The following is a 16958-nucleotide window of genomic DNA, read 5'->3' as shown; positions in this document are numbered from 1 at the left end:
GCTAGAAATCCAGACGACCAAACACAGCCTAATAGCAACATCCGAGTTAGCCTTTTCTCACCTACATCGTCCCAACAAACCGGTGTCCTGCACTTTCGACCATATAAAGCTTCAAAAGGAGCCATCTTGATGTTGGAATGGTAGCTTTTATTATAAGAGAATTCCGCCAAATGGAGGTGCTCATCCCAAGAGCTGCCAAAATCAATAGAACATGCTCTCATCATATCCTCTAAAGCTTGAATGGTTCTCTCTGACCGGCCGTCTGTCTATGGATGAAATGTTGTACTGAAGTTGAGTCTAGTATCCAACGCCCTTTGAAGACTCTTCCAAAAGTTGGACACGAACTATGGATCCCTATTAGAAACAATGCTCACTGGAACCCCATGAAGCTTGACTATTTCATTCACGTACCGCTTCGCCATGTCTTCCATTGAAAGGCCAAATCGATATGACAAGAAGTGTGCCGACTTAGTCAATCGATCAACAATTACCCATATAGCGTTCTTACCACTAGGCGTCCTCGGTAAACCAACAATGAAGTCCATGGTGATATGCTCCCATTTCCAATTAGGTATCTCGAGTGGATGTAGTTGATCACTTGGTTTTTGATGTTCAATCTTTACCTGCTGGCAAACAAGACACTGGTCGACAAATTTGACGATATCTTTATTCATGTTGACCCACCGGAAGTTTTCTCTCAAATCTCTATACATCTTAGTGCTCCTTGGATGAATAGAAAATCTGGTGCTGTGGGCATCCCGCAATATCTCCTTTTTCAATTCTGACTCATTGGGGATACATAGTCGACCATGAAATCTCAATGACTCATCGGCATGAATACTGAAGTCTTCTTGCCTTCCGGCTTCGACACCTTCTTTAATCTTTTTCAACCGAGGATCATCCTTCTGTTTTGCTTTGACTTTGTCTATCAACGTGGGTTGTACTCTAAGATTAGCTTAACCGGGCGCCAAGATGATGTATCAATACCTCTAAATCCAACTTTCGCATGTCCTCAAGAATAGACTTCTGGGAAGTAAGTAATACTGCCATATTTCCGGAAGATTTACGACTCAAGGCATCGGCTACTACATTCGCCTTACCCGGGTGATAATTAATGGACAAGTTATAATCTTTTAGGAATTCCAGCCATCTCCGTTGTCTCATATTGAGTTCTTTTTGAGAAAATATATATTTTAAACTCTTGTGATCGGTAAAGACTTCACATCTCTCTCCATACAGATAGTGACGCCATATTTTCAAGGCAAATACGATCGCTGCTAATCGTAGATCATGAGTCGGATAATTCTTCTCATGTGGCGTCAATTGTCTAGAGGCATGGGCTATAACTTTCTCGTCCCGCATAAGAACACAGCCTAAACCTTCTTTAGATGCATCACAATAGATAATATAACCACCAATACCCGAAAGCAAAGTTAATACTGGAGCCGATACCAATCGTCTCTTTAGTTCTTGAAAATTGCGCTCACATTGATCTGTCCAATCGAATTTAACTCCCTTCCGGGTTAAGCGAGTAAGTGGACTGCCAATTCTAGAAAATCCCTCCATAAATTGCCTATAGTAGCCGGCTAAGCCGAGAATACTTTTAACTTCAGTAACATTGGTGGGGCATCTCCACCGAACAATCGCTTCGACTTTCTTCGGGTCAATCGAAATACCATCCTTTGAGATTACATGGCCCAAAAATTCAATGTGATCAAGCCAAAATGCACGATTACTGAATTTTGCATACGGTTTCTTGTCACGCAAAGTCTGCAAAACGATCCTCAAATGTTTCTCGTGTTCTTCTAGATTCCTTGAATATACCACAATGTCATCAATGAATACCACAATAAATCGATCAAGATATTGCATGAACACCCTGTTCATCAAGTCCATGAAAGCAGCATGTGCGTTCATTAATCCAAAAGGCATGACAAGAAATTCATAATGGCCATACCTCGTCCCGAAAGCCGTTTTAGGCACATCATCTGCTTTAATCTTCAACCGATGATACCCGGAGCGGAGGTCAATCTTAGAAAATACTTGAGCTCCTTGGAGTTGATCAAATAAATCCTCAATCCGAGGCAAAGGATATTTATTTTTTATCATTACCTTATTAAGCTCACGGTAGTCTATGCATAGCCTCATACTACTGTCTTTCTTTTTCACAAACAATACAGGAGCTCCCCAAGGTGAAACACTAGGCCGGATGAATCCCTTATCCAGGAGTTCTTGCAGCTGTGTTTTCAACTCTCTTAATTCAACCGGTGCCATTCGATACGGTGCCTTAGAAATGGGTGTGGTGCTAGGCATAAATCGATGGAGAATTCGATCTCTCTATCAAGAGGTTTGTCTTCAGGAAATACATCCGAAAAATCTTGAACAACAGGAACATTTTCCAGCTTTACCACCTCCTTATTTGTATCTTTCACATAAGCTAAATAACCATGGCAACCCTTCTTCAAAAGCTTTCTTGCTTGCAAAACTGAAATCAACCCTGGAAAGATAACCTTACAACTTCCCGAGAAAAAAGAATTCAGCATGATTTGGAGGTCGAAAAATAACTTTTTTGGCAAACCGAAATTAAATTTTTGGTTATTTGAGGAATGCGTAAAACATTAGACAATTGGAAGGAAGTATGCCGGTAATTTAATGTAGTAGAACCAATGTGAGTGATACTAAAACTTGAGCCATCGTCAATGACTATCTCATCCGGTCTTTTATACTCGCTATGCAAAGATAAATTAGCGAGATCAATTGTAACATGATGTGAGGCTCCCGAATCAATCAACCGACCCTCCTCTCGGGTTGAACTTTGGCTGGCGATAACATTTGCAACTGGAGCACGGATTGCGTCTTGAATGCAAAAACAATTTTTGGTGGAGTATCCCACGCGATCATAGTATTGATAACGACGGGAACTATTGTGCTATGGAGACCGTGAGTCACTACTTCTGTGATCTCTTCGACGGTCCAAATTGTGGGTGCTAAGGGAATTTTTGGAGTCTCCAACAAGCTATCCAGAATAGTTAGAGTTGTTCCATTGGGATGGAGCTCTCGGACCTCAAGTGTTTCGAGTGCTAAAATTGGCTGTTACCGGTAGGACTTCAGCTGCCATTTCTTCATGTTGAAGGAACATTTCATGGGCAACTAATATGTTGTAAAGTGCCTCGAAAGGACTTCAGCTGCCGTTTCTTCGTGTTTAAGAGAAACCAATTGCTCCCTTTTCTTTTTTTAATACAAGTGGGTCCCACCACTTATTTTGACCTAGTAAAAAATAACTCACATAGTACATTATATACCCACCTGCATGCTCGCTTTAGGACACTGGATGGATGATGAAGCTGCAATGATTTAGCTCCGAACTGACAACGTTTGGATCGATGGCGGAGGCGAGCTTGGATGAGAATGGCCATGTGGGACGAGAGAAACGCATCAAGCACTACAGCAAGCTCCACAGAATACTGCTTGTGGGCGAGGGTGATTTTTCCTTTGCAGCTTGCTTGGCCAGGACATTCAGCGCCACCGTCAACATGGTTGCCACCTCGCTCGACTCGAGAGGTACCTGCGCAAAAATCACTTGCCTTGTCTTTTTTTTTTTTTTTTTTGTCACATTCGGTCTCTAACACCGCAGCTCCGTAGAAAGACTGAGGATGTTCTCGATGTCTGTATCGAAATCGACAACCTAAGATGCTTTGTCTGTCCTTACCATTTCTAAGGCTGTCCCTCAGTTTTAATCTTGGTTCTTGTTTTAGTAAATTTTTCATGTCCTTTTGTATCCTTAGACATGATAAAGAAGCGTTATGCAACATCAGCGATTGACAACTTGGAAGAGATCGAGGGCTTTGGGGGCACCGTTTTGCATGAAGTGGACGCTCGTACCATGAGCAAACACCCCATTCTCAAGCACAAATCCTTCGATCGAATCGTCTACAACTTTCCTCATGCTGGCTTCCGCGGCCCTGAATCGTCCTTACTCCAGATTGAGTAAGTCTCCTGCTCTCGAGCGTTTCGTTTCATTTGATGCTGGCATCCATATTGGTTCCATAAATGCGTGCCTCGATCTTTCTTTCCGTCTGTAATGATCTATCCTGCATTGCGAGTTTAACTGTATCAAATGCGAATCTGATATCAGGCTTCACCGAGATCTGGTGAGAGGCTTCCTGAAGAATGCGAAGACGATGCTGACGGAGGACGGGGAGATTCACGTGACGCACAAGATTGCGCATCCATACAGCAAGTGGGAAATCGAGAAGCTGGCCGAGGAACAAGGCCTGTTCTTGGTCGAGGAAGCGCCGTTCTCTGCATGGGATTATGGAGGGTATGTCAATCGGAGAGGCTCGGGCGCAAAGTGTCATTGGACTTTCCCAATCGGAGAAGCCTCTACTTACAAGTTTGGCAAAAATGATTACGGAACCCTTATCGCTAATGCTCTGCTTAATTTGAACTTGGCCGATCTTGTTGGGCATGCTGAAGCGAAATGATCACTGGGTAGTATATATGATGTGGTGTAGTTCTAAGCAGTCTTCTCCAGCAGCGCATAAATACAGCTTTAATTTCGCAACCTAGCTTGGAAGGCACTTCATTTTCTTGCTCGGCTAATATGACAAAATTGTGAAACCGAAATTAAATTTTTGGTTATTTGAGGAGTGCGTAAAACATTAGACAACTGGAAGGAAGTATGCTGGTAATTTAATGCAGTAGAACCAATGTGAGTGATACTAAAACTTGAGCCATCGTCAATGACTATCTCATCCGGTCCTTTATACTCGCCATGCAAAGATAAATTAGCGAGATCAATTGTAACATGATCCGAGGCTCCCGAATCAATCAACCGACCCTCCTCTCGGGTTGAACTTGGGCCGGCGACAACATTTGCAATTGGGGCATGGATTGTGTCTCGAATGCGGAAACAATTTTTGGCGGAGTGTCCCACGCAATCATAGTATTGATAAACGGGTCGGGAGCTATTGTGCTATGGAGACCATGAGTCACTACTTCTGTGATCTCTCCGAGGGTCTGAATTGTGGGTGCTAAGGGAATTTCTAGAGTTTCCAACAAGCTATCCAGAATGGCTAGAGTTGTTCCATCGGGATGGGGCTCTCGGATCTCGAGTGTTTCGAGTGCTAAAATTGGCTATTACCGGCGGGTCTTCAGCTGCCGTTTCTTCATGTTGAAGGACTATTTCATGGGCAACTAATATGTTGTAAAGTCCCTCGAAAGTGATTGTGTTCACGAGCACAAATCGTGCTGCGATTTCACGGTATCCCAGTCCTCGTCCTCGGAGAGCGTGGATGACAAGGCCATCGTCATTGAGAGGTGAATCAATCATTATCAACTCATCTACGATATATTTTAGTTGCTGTAAAAAAATCAGAAATGGAACGAAAGTTGCGTTTAACCGTTGATAATTGGTCCATGAGATGCGTGATGCGGGATCGGGATTTGCTTGCGTAAAGTGTTGTAAGTTTGTTCCATGCGCTTTGAGATGTTGCACAAGAAGCGAAAATCTCATTCAGCAAGAGTTGGTCTTGTCTAATCCAATGAAGGTGGGCAGCATTCAAGACTGTTTGACCGTCGGGAGTGATCTCTTCCAATGGGCAAAGATGCGTTCCGTCGATGAATCCTTCAAAGTCATATACAACTAGCAAGGACATGAATAAAGCCAGCCAAGAAGCATAGTTAATGAAAGTTAGCTTCATGGGAAGCTACGCACCAATAGAAATTACAATAAGTCTGGTTGAAGTGGCTACAGAAATTTCGGGGGGAATTGTTTCGAAGCAAAGTATGTGGTAGCCATAGCTAAGGTAAAAGAAGGTAGAAAAACAAGTTTAAAAAAAAAAAAAAACCAGATGAGAGAGGCACTTAGGAGCAAATTGCTTTGATACCATGAAAAGGGAGATTGAGAGAATATTTTACAGGATGATTTTCATTGCTGTATTTCAATGATATTTATAATACATGTATAAGGATGGCAACAACTAAAAATATGAAGAAAATCTCATTTAACTTATAACTATTAACAACAATGAGAAAGGCCGAAATTATGGATGACAATTTGAATTTTAAACTGATTCTCTTATATCAAAACCACAATCAAGAGTAGGAGAGCTTGGCAGATACGAAGACCCGGAGGCCGAAAGTATTTCCATCCGTCCACATCGTCAAGGAAATCAAAACCTACAAGGGAGACAAATGGCTCAACAAAACGCCATCAGCTGCAGAGGTTTCCGACATCTGCAGACACTACCTTCAACCAAGCTTAAGGCAAGCGACTGTGGGAAAGTTCTGCAAAATAATTGCTAGCGCAGGTATTGTCTATGCCCTGGAAAGACGGAGGAAGAATCCTACGCTTAGCAGTACAAATGGAAGTCCCCATCACAGTGATAGGAGACGCCATTAGGGGAGGAACATTGATGCCAGCACCAGCACGCACATGTTCCCCCACCAGGAGCGGACCCACTCGGGGAATCTGCTTTTGGAATAGAAGACGAGGAGCGAGCAATACACAAGTAGAGAGGAGCGAGGGAAAAATTCCAAATAAAGGTCCGAAATCCTCCCGCTTTTTTAAATGACAGTCTCAAGTAAATTTTATTTTAAATAAGCGTCCGAAGTGATATAATATATTTTAAATAAGGGTTTGAAGTGATCATTATATTCTAAAAAAGGATTTGGCTTAAATGGCATTTTTGTCATTTTTCATTTTGATTTTTGTTCATTGTTTCTCTATTTTTACTTTTTTTTGTCTTTTAAAAGCTAAAAAAAATAGCCACACAGGCAACAGGCTGCCTTTTCTGCTTATGGCCATCGGCTCCTCAACGAGAGCCGGCGACCCTGCCAACTAGAGGTGAGGGCCTCTGTCCCTCACGAAAATTGAGAGAGGGTCGGGCCCTCTCCTAGTTTTGGCGAGGGCCTCCTAGCCCTCGCCTCCAGTAGGCGGGGTCGCCGACCCTCGCTAAGGTGCCGGCGACCTCACCGGCCATCGACCCCCTTGCGTCCCGGGCGATGGAGCTGTGGCCTCGCATGTGTATGTTGTATTTTTTTTTTTAAATAAAATTGTTAATTTTTTAGAAAACATAAGAAAAGAAGAGAAGTCTAATAAAAAAAAGAAAAAAATCAAATGAGAAAAAGATGAAAATGCCCTTGAAATCAAGCTCTTTTTTAAGATTTTATGGCCACTTCAAACCTTTATTTGAAATAATATTCACTTTAAATCCTTATTTGAAAAAATGATGGTATTTTGAACTTTTATTTGAAATAAAATTCATTTGATATCTTTATTCGAGGAAATAAAACAACTTTGGGTTTTTTTTTTTTTTAAATGTTTCCAAGGAGTGGTCGCTCGAAAAGCAGTCGGAAAAGCAGATGTCCGACATGACTGACGAAGAATTGAGGAATCTTTGCTTTCCACTCGCTTACCGACGCTACCGTCCAAACCTCTTTTCTTTCAGGATCATCCACCAACTAAAGGGGGAAATGACTGACTGTTAAAGAGGAAAATAATGTGAAGGCGTCTTTTGCTTTTGCAAAAGGAGTCCAAAGCATCAGGTGAAGATAGGTCCACCTCTGTATAAGGCGCTCCTCACCTCCAGTAGAAAGAGATCTCTGGAAACAGAACACCTCCACAGCACACCTCTCAAGCCATGGAAGTTCTCTTCAGAAAACCTGCTGAGTGTAACAAGGCAATGCACGAGTAGTGCACTACCTCCCACGGGAAGGAAAGTCCCCGGTGTATCTAGTATGTAATGAATAAAGCCTTTTAGCCCCAGCTTTTGTGGCTAAACACATGGATCTTTCTTTCAGCATGCATCCTCCTTTCCAATGCTCTCGGTAGACATTGCAGGTCTATAACCGATAGAGCCTAGCCTCAAGGAGATCAGTGCAGTTCTAGTTCTCCGAGGAAGAACTTCCCATCCTAACGGTGTCGTGCAGTAGCTCATAGCGGTGATCAGCATTAGTCTGTCGCCAATCTCTCTACGTCGACTCTCTTATCAGAAAGTTTGCTCGTGTTGATAACTCTCTGTCAGCATAAGTCCCGTTTTCCTGTGGGCATGGCCGTGTAGGGCAGCAGGTCTTGTGGAGGAGGAGGAGTTAGCAAGCGCTAGAGTATCATAGTGAGAGGAGTTTTTGAGTGCGGACGCTATGATTGACCTAAGCATTCTGCTTTCGTTGGGCCTTTCATTAGGTGCGAAATTGCAGGGAGGGCAATCTTTCTTGTTCTAGATTCAGTAAACTGGTCAGAGGAGGAAGACGATAAATTTTGGCTGATAGATCCATTTATTTTCCATGTTAAAGCTTTCATTACCTACATCTAGAGATACACGGACGTGACGAGTACTCGCCCAAAGGGAGGTATTTCAAACCACTGAAGCAAACTTTCAGGCACAAACACAGAACACCATAGACTCATCAGCATAAAGTGGGAAACCACTATAAACATCATGCATGCATACATGCATAACCAAGGTGAGCAATCACCTCCGATGGAAGGGACCACGCTAGTTTTCCCTCTTATGCAGAAAAAGACCCCAACGTCGTTGATCCCGGCGGCTGGCGCGAATGGTATCACAGCCAAGTTCGAAAAACTAGGTGAATGGTATCAGAAACAGAGCCAAGTTAACCTTTCAGTTGACAGAGCCAACCATAACTCAGGTATCACAGGCATCGCCTTTTCCATTCCATTCTTTTGATTCAATTTGATTAAGACATACCAGTGTCAAACGCGACACTACATGTATTTATGGGATCGTATATCCTCTTGATGGTCGAATTCCATTACTAGGCGATCAGACAGGCACACTCGAGGATATGAGAGGTCGTTCAAGCTTGGATGATGTATCAAGCTTCTAGGTAAATGAAGCTTACAAACCTTAACTCTTTTTTGGAAGAAAACTAGGAGACAAAGCTGCTTCCGCCATTGACTGACCCGAGCACTTGCACTTTCCGATCACCGCAGAGACTTCTGGTATTCAAGACACTCAGTCATAATGCTCTTTATATACCCCAATGGCATGCTCGCTTTAGGACACAGGATCGATGAAGAAGCTGCAATGATTTAGCTCCGAACTGATAAGATTTGGATCAATGGCGGAGGCGAACTTGGATGGGAATGGGTATGTGGGACCAGAGAAACGCATCAAGCACTATAGCAATCTCCACAGAATACTGCTTGTAGGTGAGGGTGATTTTTCCTTTGCAGCTTGCATGGCCAGGAAATTCGGCCACGCCAGCAACATGGTAGCTACCTCGCTCGACTCGAGAGGTACCGATGCAAAATCATATACCAGAGCTCGCTAGAAAGACCGAGGATGTTCTCGATGCTTTGTCTGTCCTTACCGTTTCTAAGGCTGTCCCTCAATTTTAATCCTAGCCCTTGTTTTGGTAAATTTTCACGTCCCTTTTTATCTTTAGGCATGATATGGATGAGATACGCATCTTCAGCGATTGACAACTTGGATACCATCGATGGCTTTTGGGGCACCGTTTTGCATGATGTGGACGCTCATACCATGAGCAAACACCCCAGTCTCAAGCATAAATCCTTCGATCGAATAGTCTACAACTTTCCTCATGCTGGCTTCCACGGCCCTGAAGCATCCTCACTCCAGATTGAGTTAGTCTCCGGCTCTTGAGCGTTTCGTTTCGTTTCATCTGAAGCTGACCATCCTTATTGGTTCCACAAATGTGTGTCTCGATCTTTCTTTCCGTCTGTAATGATCTATACTGCATTGCAAATTTAGCATTATCGAATGGGAATCTGGTTTTTAGGCGTCACAGGAATCTGGTGAGAGCCTTCCTGAGCAACGCGAAGGCAATGCTGGCCGAGGACGGAGAGATACACCTGACGCACAAGATGGGTCATCCATACAGCGAGTGGGGAATCGAGAAGCTGGCCAAGGAACAAGGCCTGTTCTTGGTTGAGGAAGCGCGGTTCTGCGAGCGGGATTATGTAGGGTATGTCAACCGGAGAGGTTCGGACATAAATAGTCATTGTACTTTCCCCATCGGAAAAGCCTCGACTTACATGTTTAGGAAAAAATATCCGCGAAACAAGGCCTGTTCTTGGTCGAGGAAGTGCGGTTCTGCGATCGGGATTACGTAGGGTATGTCCACTGGAGAGGTTTGGGCGTAAAGTATAATCGTACTTTCCTAATCGGAGAAGCCTCGACTAACAAGTTTAGCAAAAATGATCACGGAATCCATATCGCTAATGCTCTGCTTAACTTGAGCTTGGCCGCTTGTTGAGCATGTTGAAGCGAAATGATCACTGGGTGGTATATATGATGTGGTGTAGTTCCATGCAGTCTTCTCCAGCAGTGCATGAATGAAGCTTTAATTTCGTAATCTATCTTGGAATGCAATTCATTTTTATGCATGCTTTTGGGAGAAAGTTTTTCGGATTTTCCACCTGAAAAAATATTTTAGATCAATTAAAAAATTCCTAAGTGGCGAGAATACTTTTCTTTTTTAAAAAAAGAATCATTTCCTTTTTTTTTTTTTTCTCTTTACCTTCCTTTTCTTTCTAGTTATTTTTTACTTTTCTTTTATTTCTTCCTCAGCCGATCGCCGGCCAAAGTGATAGCCAGTGATCGGCCACTGGCGATGGAGTAGCTCGCCGGGTAGAGGTGGCCACGATTCAAAACTAACCGGTTCCGGTTCATGAATCGGCGATTCCGGTTTGTGGCCACCCTTGAACAGGAACCGACCCCTTAAGAGGCGGTCCCCTGTTCAAGGGTGGGTCCGATTCTAGTTTTTATATATTAATTTTTAAATAATAAATTATGAAATATAAAATAATAAATTATCAAATATAAATTATAATCAAATTGTACATTGTAATCAAATTTGGGAAAAAAAGAGAGAGGGGGAATCGGCTTAAACTTAATGAATTATCACTGAGCGTCTACATATCTTTTTGGGAATAGAAGAATCAAAGCTCATGTAATTCTTTTACCTTTGATAACCCAAACTTACCTCATCATCAATTATCGCTACCCGTTCCAGTAGTCATGGTGGTGGTATTTCCATCATCATCATTAAAGAATTCGGCTTCGGCGTTGCAATCCATCTCTTGTTGTCGAAATTGAGTTTTTGTCCAATCATCTAGACAAGCTTGAGCCTCCACCGAATCCGAATGTAATCTTGAATATCGATCGTCCAATATTAATCCTCTAGCGTTAAATGCTTGTTCAACCACAACCGTTGAAAAAGGGGCTGCTAAAATCTGCCTTACGATGAGAGCGAGAGTTGGGAATTGGGTTGAATGCCTCTTCTACCACTTTAGAATTGGAAAATCTATGCCTTCGGATGCACCCAACTCAAAAGAAATTATTAAAGAGGTCCCTATTTCAGTAATATTACATATTCCTCCATTGTCTTTTTTGCCTACTCATCAACAATTTGTGCCATCTACTAATTCTACCATTATCACGCCCTGATCCCCGGGCCCGTAACAAGACTACCAAATCACCTCGGATCATAAAAGGATCACATCTCAAGCACGTCATCGACCCCTTATTTTTATCTTTTAAAAGAAAACACAGGTGGAACGTGCCACTCGCAAACAAAATAAATTAACAGGAATAGAAAAGTAGAATATCAATCATATCAAACAACTTAGTGACAAAATTTTATTTGTTTACGGATACTTCTTAACACTCGAGAGACGCAGGTATCTACAGCCCGTTCTCTAAGGCTACTCAACATGACCATAAAATAAAATAAAAAAAATACGGGGGTCGCCAAGGTTAACTCGTATCTTCGTCAACTAGAGTGGCCATCCTCACCCTCTCGGATCACAACAAAAAGGTCACCATAAAAAAGTCTCTAAAAACACAACTCAAGGGTGAAAACCCGGTGGGGGTCCAGGTCAGAGTCCTTAGAATCCATATCGCTATCCGGATCCTCAACCTCCCCATTCGAAGTGTCTAAATCCATGAGATCCCACATCCGACTCGGGGCCGCAAAAGGAGATTCATCAAACCCTCGGATCGGCCCATATAAGATATCACCATCTAGGACGAGCCAGGCTTTGAAAATATGAGGTACCAAAAAGCCTAGCCCTTCCTAAACCCGGATGGTCGTAGTATGGTTCTCCCATAACCGGTCGGACTCGAGAATAGGGAGATGAGCAACGTCATAGGACGGGTGTACGGGGACTCCGAACCTCACCGGATATACTATAGGTATCACGGACTCGAAAACATTTAATAACAATGGGTGAGATATAAAATCTTCATGAGTCAACGCCTAAGTCCGGATAGGACATAGACTCGCTCAAGGCATCTTAAGGATGCAAGACAATATCGATGGAAGATCAATAGCGTGCAACTCGCATCACATTATAATTTGATGCAAATAAAGTTTGCAATCTCTATAATATTGCGTAATATTACATAATTTTAGGATTTTAGGCAATTTCGTGATTTTAGTGATATTTTCATAATATTGTGTTTCCTAAATTAATTAGGGTTAGCACCATATATAATGGTGTTTATGGTTTCGAGTGAAAGGAACTTCAGGCTTTTTGATATTATTCTATCGATTTGATAATCGTATCCGAGAGAACAGATTGTTCCTCATTATCAATTCCAATTCTCCTGTTTAGCTAATTTCCGTTTGCATTTCGGCATCAATTGGTATCAGAGCATAGGTTGCCTTGGACCGATGGCTGAACAGAATCGTGGTGGTTGTGGATGGCGGGCTCGTGGTGGCCGGGGACGTGGAGTCGTCCCCGAAGCGTACTAGTCCCGTGAGGTCAAGGTTTGCTGAAGTATAAGTTCAGGTCTCAACTTTTGCGTGCCAAGATCAAGCTGTCTTTGCTTTCTACCAAGTGGACTAATACCTCGAGTTGATTTTGCAACTTGGATCGGTGAGAGGGAGTTGGGCCCCGTGAACTTGGTGGTGATGCTTGTGGGGGTGGTGGAGGACGAGGAGGAAGAGACTCGGGGTGGAGGTGGGAGATTGAACATTTTCATTTGCTAGAATGGTGTTACTGGTATGAAGAAAATGAAATTAAGGGGAAGGGTTGAAGATTGGTGTTGCTTTTTAATCTATAAATAAGGAGGGGGTTATGTTAAGCACGGGGAAAAGAGGCATTCGATTGAGCTTAGCGGGACCATCTTGTTCTTGAAATATGCAAACGGGGGAAGAGTTTTGGTTTGGATTTGCTTTTCAAGATCTGCTGTATTTGCATTACTTTTTGTGCGGTTGTTATAGCTAAATTGCCAAAAGTTTTTTAGGTCATTGAAACCAATCTGTGAAATGGCATTGTTTTCGGTATGTTCCATGAGCACTTGGACAGAAAGCTAAATAAACCTAAAGACCCATCAATTGAATTAAAGAAAGAAACTTCCTATTGGCTTGGCAGCAAAGATTAAGCCCTAGCAGGTGTATGAGGATGCATATTATAAGTTCGATCTAAATAAAGACGACATGACTGGATTCTCGTACTTGTCGATGTCAACATCCTTTCACAATTCCTAAGGAAGTTGGGGTTGCAAAGAAAGTGAAGGTGGTAAACAATGCAATTGTTCAACGGTGATTAGTCGTGACCAATTTGGTCCCGGGACAACATTCTTGTGTAAAAGTTTTAAGCCTTGTGCTATCAATGCTGAGATTAACGGAGCCTATAGTGTTTATTTAGTATTTCAGCTTTGGGTTAATTGATATGAGGAGACTATCTGCACAAGAGTACACGATAAATGGCACCATCGAAGGAATCTGCTCTTCGTGAATGATTGGCATCTTGGTCGTCCTAATCAGCTCTCCTTTCTGCATCAATTAATATCTAATAGCAATGTCTGAGTAAATGCTTGAACTCTTCCCACCCGTATTTGTTATTTATAAGTCAAGGTCTTCGAAAGATTCCCCAAAAAGACAAGTGCCTTACTGAGGCCGACGGTTTGTACACTTGAAAGGTTATTTTCCTCTTATCCGATCCTATCTTGGCTAGAAATCCAAACGACCAAACACAGCCTAATAGCAACATCCGAGTTTGCAAATAAAGTTTTTAATCTAAGAAATTGGATTATGTGGAAATATGAGAGACAGAGCAGCCAGAATGCGGTTGAAGCCTCTTTGCTCGCGCAAGCCGTCCGTAGCAACTTGAGGAAAGAATTTTTCACAACTTGTGGAACTCTGACCGGTTCATCACCTCAATGAAGCCGCCAGCCAATAAATTTCTGGGGAAGTGTCTGTTGTCATGTAGAATTTTCAATAAGTTAGGAATTGAATTTAGTTTTGCTTGAACTTGTCTCCCACACGTATTTGTTAGGTATAAGTCAAAGTCGTCGAAAGATTCCTTCATAAGACAAGTGCCTTACGGAGGCTAACGGTTTCTACGCTTGAAAAGGTGTCCTTTTCTCCTTCGTGGTGTTAGCGAGCGAAAATGGTTAGCCTAGCTGTTGAAGCAACAGTGCAACACCGAGATTGGTCGAGATAGTTTCCTCCTTAATCCTCGAAGAGATCAACCAGAAAAAAGATGTGAAGGAGGATATTGATCGCATCATGAGATCGTTGAGCACAATGCCAACTTTCCCGATTGGCCAAGAAGGAATGAAGGGATTTATCGGAACCGAATCAGACGATCACACAGAGAATCGAGAAAAATTGAAAGACGCACGAGATTACCCGGGTTCACCCCAAGATTAGGGCTACGTCCCGCAAAGAGATTTTCACTATATTTTTCGGTTTACAGCCAATTCGCAAATTACAATAATAAAACCGAGCAAAATATATATGCCCAAAAACGGGCTAAAAAACCTAAATCTCTTAATCCCAACCATACGGGCCAGCTTAAATAAAAGCCCAAACCCGTAGAGGTTTCGGGAGCGCTGCCCCCAAACCCTCGTCCGCTCACCGACGAGCGGGGCAACCGTCCGCTAACCGGGCAGCGGGACACCCGTGTCGGGGCACGCCCCCCGAACCCCCGCATCTCACGCGTAGGGGTCATATGTCGTTGGGTAACACTTCGGTTTCCCTAAGCTCACGTGGGCGTACCACGTGTGAGAAATAAGGGTCCCTCAAGTATTCGCCAACTCTAACATTCTCCCACTTGATGGATACTTCGCGCAAATGAGAACCCTTCCAATATCATTCTTCTTCAATCCAATCGCAGCAGAGCACCATTCAAACTTCGCACCCGTGACGGCTTTAGTAAGGAAGTCTAAACTATTTTCTACCGTGTCGACCTTTACAAGTCGAACCTCATTATTCTCCACTTTTTCTACGATAAAATGATATTGAATATCAATGTGCTTTGTGCGTGAGTGAAACGCCAGATTCTTGGCTAAATAAATAGCCCCTTGATTATCACATCTCACATCTACAGCACCTTGCTCAAAATCGAGCTCCGAGCACAACCGTCGTAACCATACAGCTTCTTTTCCGGCATGAGTAAGAGCCATATACTCAGCCTCTGTAGAAGAAAGCGCTACCACGCTTTGCCTCCTACTCATCCAACTCAACGCATCACCAAATAATGTGAAAACAAACCCGCTAGTGGACCGTCTACTATCAATATCGCCACCCCAATCAGCATCTACATGGCCTACGATATCAAGCATATTTCCATTCCCCGTACCTTCGTAACACAAAGAAAAATTTGAAGTTCCACGAAGATACCCGAAAACTCTTTTGATCGCATTCCAGTGTTCTTTACCCGGGTTAGACATGTATCGGCTCAAGACTCCCACTGCTTAGGCTATATCCGGACGCGTGCACACCATAGCATACATCAAGCTACCCACTGCACTCGCGTATGGAACTCGGGCCATCTCTTCAGCTTCTTCATCCGTTTTAGGACATTGCTCCGCAGATAACTTGGTCCCTAAAGGTATAGGGGTACCAACAGGCTTACGATCTATCATATTGAATTTCTTCAAAATTTCTTTGATGTATTTCTCCCGCCCTAGCCACAACTTCCGTTTCTCACGGTCTCTCCTAATCTGCATGCCCAAAATAAAATTTGCAGGCCCCAAGTCTTTCATTTCGAACTTTTTAGCCAACAAACTCTTCACGGACTTCACCATCTTCACGCTATTCCCGATCAACAACATATCATCCACATATAGCGTGAGAATGACAAACCGATTGCCCGTCCTCTTCACATAAACACAATGGTCAGAATTTGAACGCACAAAATCAAGCTGGAGCATATACGTGTCAAACTTCTAGTACCACATCCTCGGTGATTGCTTCAGCCCATATAAGGATTTTTTCAATTTGCACACCAGATTCTCCTTTCCTTTTACTTCAAAGCCTTCCGGTTGCCTCATATATATCTCCTCCTCCAAGTCCCCATGAAGGAAAGCCGTCTTGACATCCATCTATTCTACCTCAAGATCATATGCAGCCGCTACAGACAGAACAAACCGTATCGAGGTCAACTTCGCCACGGGAGAGAAATTCTCGTCATAGTCAACACCCTCGATCCGAGAGTACCCTTTGGCTACAAGCCTAGCCTTGTACTTCTCTACGAGTCCATCCGGTTTCAACTTTCGCTTGAACACCCATTTACACCCAATTGCCTTTCTATCCTTAGGCAATTTACACAGGCTCCATGTCTCGTTATGATCAAGCGATCGCATCTCATCTATCATCGCGAGCTCCCACCGATTCGCATCATCCATGGATCTCGCCTCTTTTATAGAACTAGGATCATCTCCGGTAATGCTCAAAGCATGAAACGTACTCAAAGCACTAAGGGAGTATCGAAGTGGTACCTTTCTTTCCCGCGTCGATCTCCCGAGAGCCGGCATGCTATCTATATCCGAGTCTTCATCCGAATCCACATCCTCGACTTCGTTAACCGAGTCCCCTTGCTCCGATTCAGAATCATATTCTACTGGCGTACCTTGTGGAGCCATCTCCATAGTTTCAGCTTTAGGACTTTCTTCAAGCACTACCACTTTCTTCGGCTCATCCCCTTTACGTGTGCCAACCTGGGATTGTGATTC

General features: G+C 43.1%; 3 protein-coding genes across 3 annotated transcripts in view; all 3 read left to right on the top strand.

Moving 5' to 3' along the window:
• LOC115754164 (uncharacterized protein At4g26485-like) overlaps positions 1-10404 on the top strand; it is a 34523-nt gene extending 24119 nt beyond the window's left edge. Inside the window, exon 6 of the mRNA XM_048273438.1 lies at positions 10287-10404. The gene's annotated coding sequence lies outside the window, so the exon portion shown is untranslated. The remainder of the gene's footprint in view (positions 1-10286) is intronic.
• Positions 3384-10404, top strand: LOC115754136 (uncharacterized protein At4g26485-like). The gene is made up of 4 exons (XM_048273437.1): positions 3384-3561; positions 3786-3987; positions 4136-4533; positions 10286-10404. The coding sequence occupies exons 1-3, from the start codon at positions 3384-3386 to the stop codon at positions 4482-4484; spliced, it is 729 nt and encodes a 242-aa protein (XP_048129394.1). The 3' UTR covers positions 4485-4533; positions 10286-10404.
• Positions 8859-10159, top strand: LOC115731243 (uncharacterized protein At4g26485-like). The gene is made up of 3 exons (XM_048273439.1): positions 8859-9262; positions 9412-9613; positions 9769-10159. Exons 1-3 carry the CDS (start codon positions 9085-9087, stop codon positions 10100-10102), a joined length of 714 nt encoding a protein of 237 aa, XP_048129396.1. The 5' UTR covers positions 8859-9084; the 3' UTR covers positions 10103-10159.
• Positions 10405-16958: the final 6554 nt, after the last annotated feature.

Source organism: Rhodamnia argentea, chromosome 2 (genome assembly GCF_020921035.1).
Source record: "Rhodamnia argentea isolate NSW1041297 chromosome 2, ASM2092103v1, whole genome shotgun sequence".
Lineage (NCBI taxonomy): Eukaryota > Viridiplantae > Streptophyta > Magnoliopsida > Myrtales > Myrtaceae > Rhodamnia > Rhodamnia argentea.
This window is presented reverse-complemented; position numbering and strand designations above follow the sequence as displayed.

What these genes read in the sequence shown, in the direction of transcription:
- LOC115754136 (XM_048273437.1), top strand. Translation starts at nt 3,384, where the DNA reads ATGGCGGAGGCGAGCTTGGATGAGAATGGCCATGTGGGACGAGAGAAA. An exon ending in CACCTCGCTCGACTCGAGAG is followed by an intron (nt 3,562 to 3,785) that starts GTACCTGCGCAA and finishes TTGTATCCTTAG; the next exon opens with ACATGATAAAGAAGCGTTAT. An exon ending in TCGTCCTTACTCCAGATTGA is followed by an intron (nt 3,988 to 4,135) that starts GTAAGTCTCCTG and finishes ATCTGATATCAG; the next exon opens with GCTTCACCGAGATCTGGTGA.
- LOC115731243 (XM_048273439.1), top strand. Translation starts at nt 9,085, where the DNA reads ATGGCGGAGGCGAACTTGGATGGGAATGGGTATGTGGGACCAGAGAAA. An exon ending in TACCTCGCTCGACTCGAGAG is followed by an intron (nt 9,263 to 9,411) that starts GTACCGATGCAA and finishes TTTTATCTTTAG; the next exon opens with GCATGATATGGATGAGATAC. An exon ending in GCATCCTCACTCCAGATTGA is followed by an intron (nt 9,614 to 9,768) that starts GTTAGTCTCCGG and finishes TCTGGTTTTTAG; the next exon opens with GCGTCACAGGAATCTGGTGA.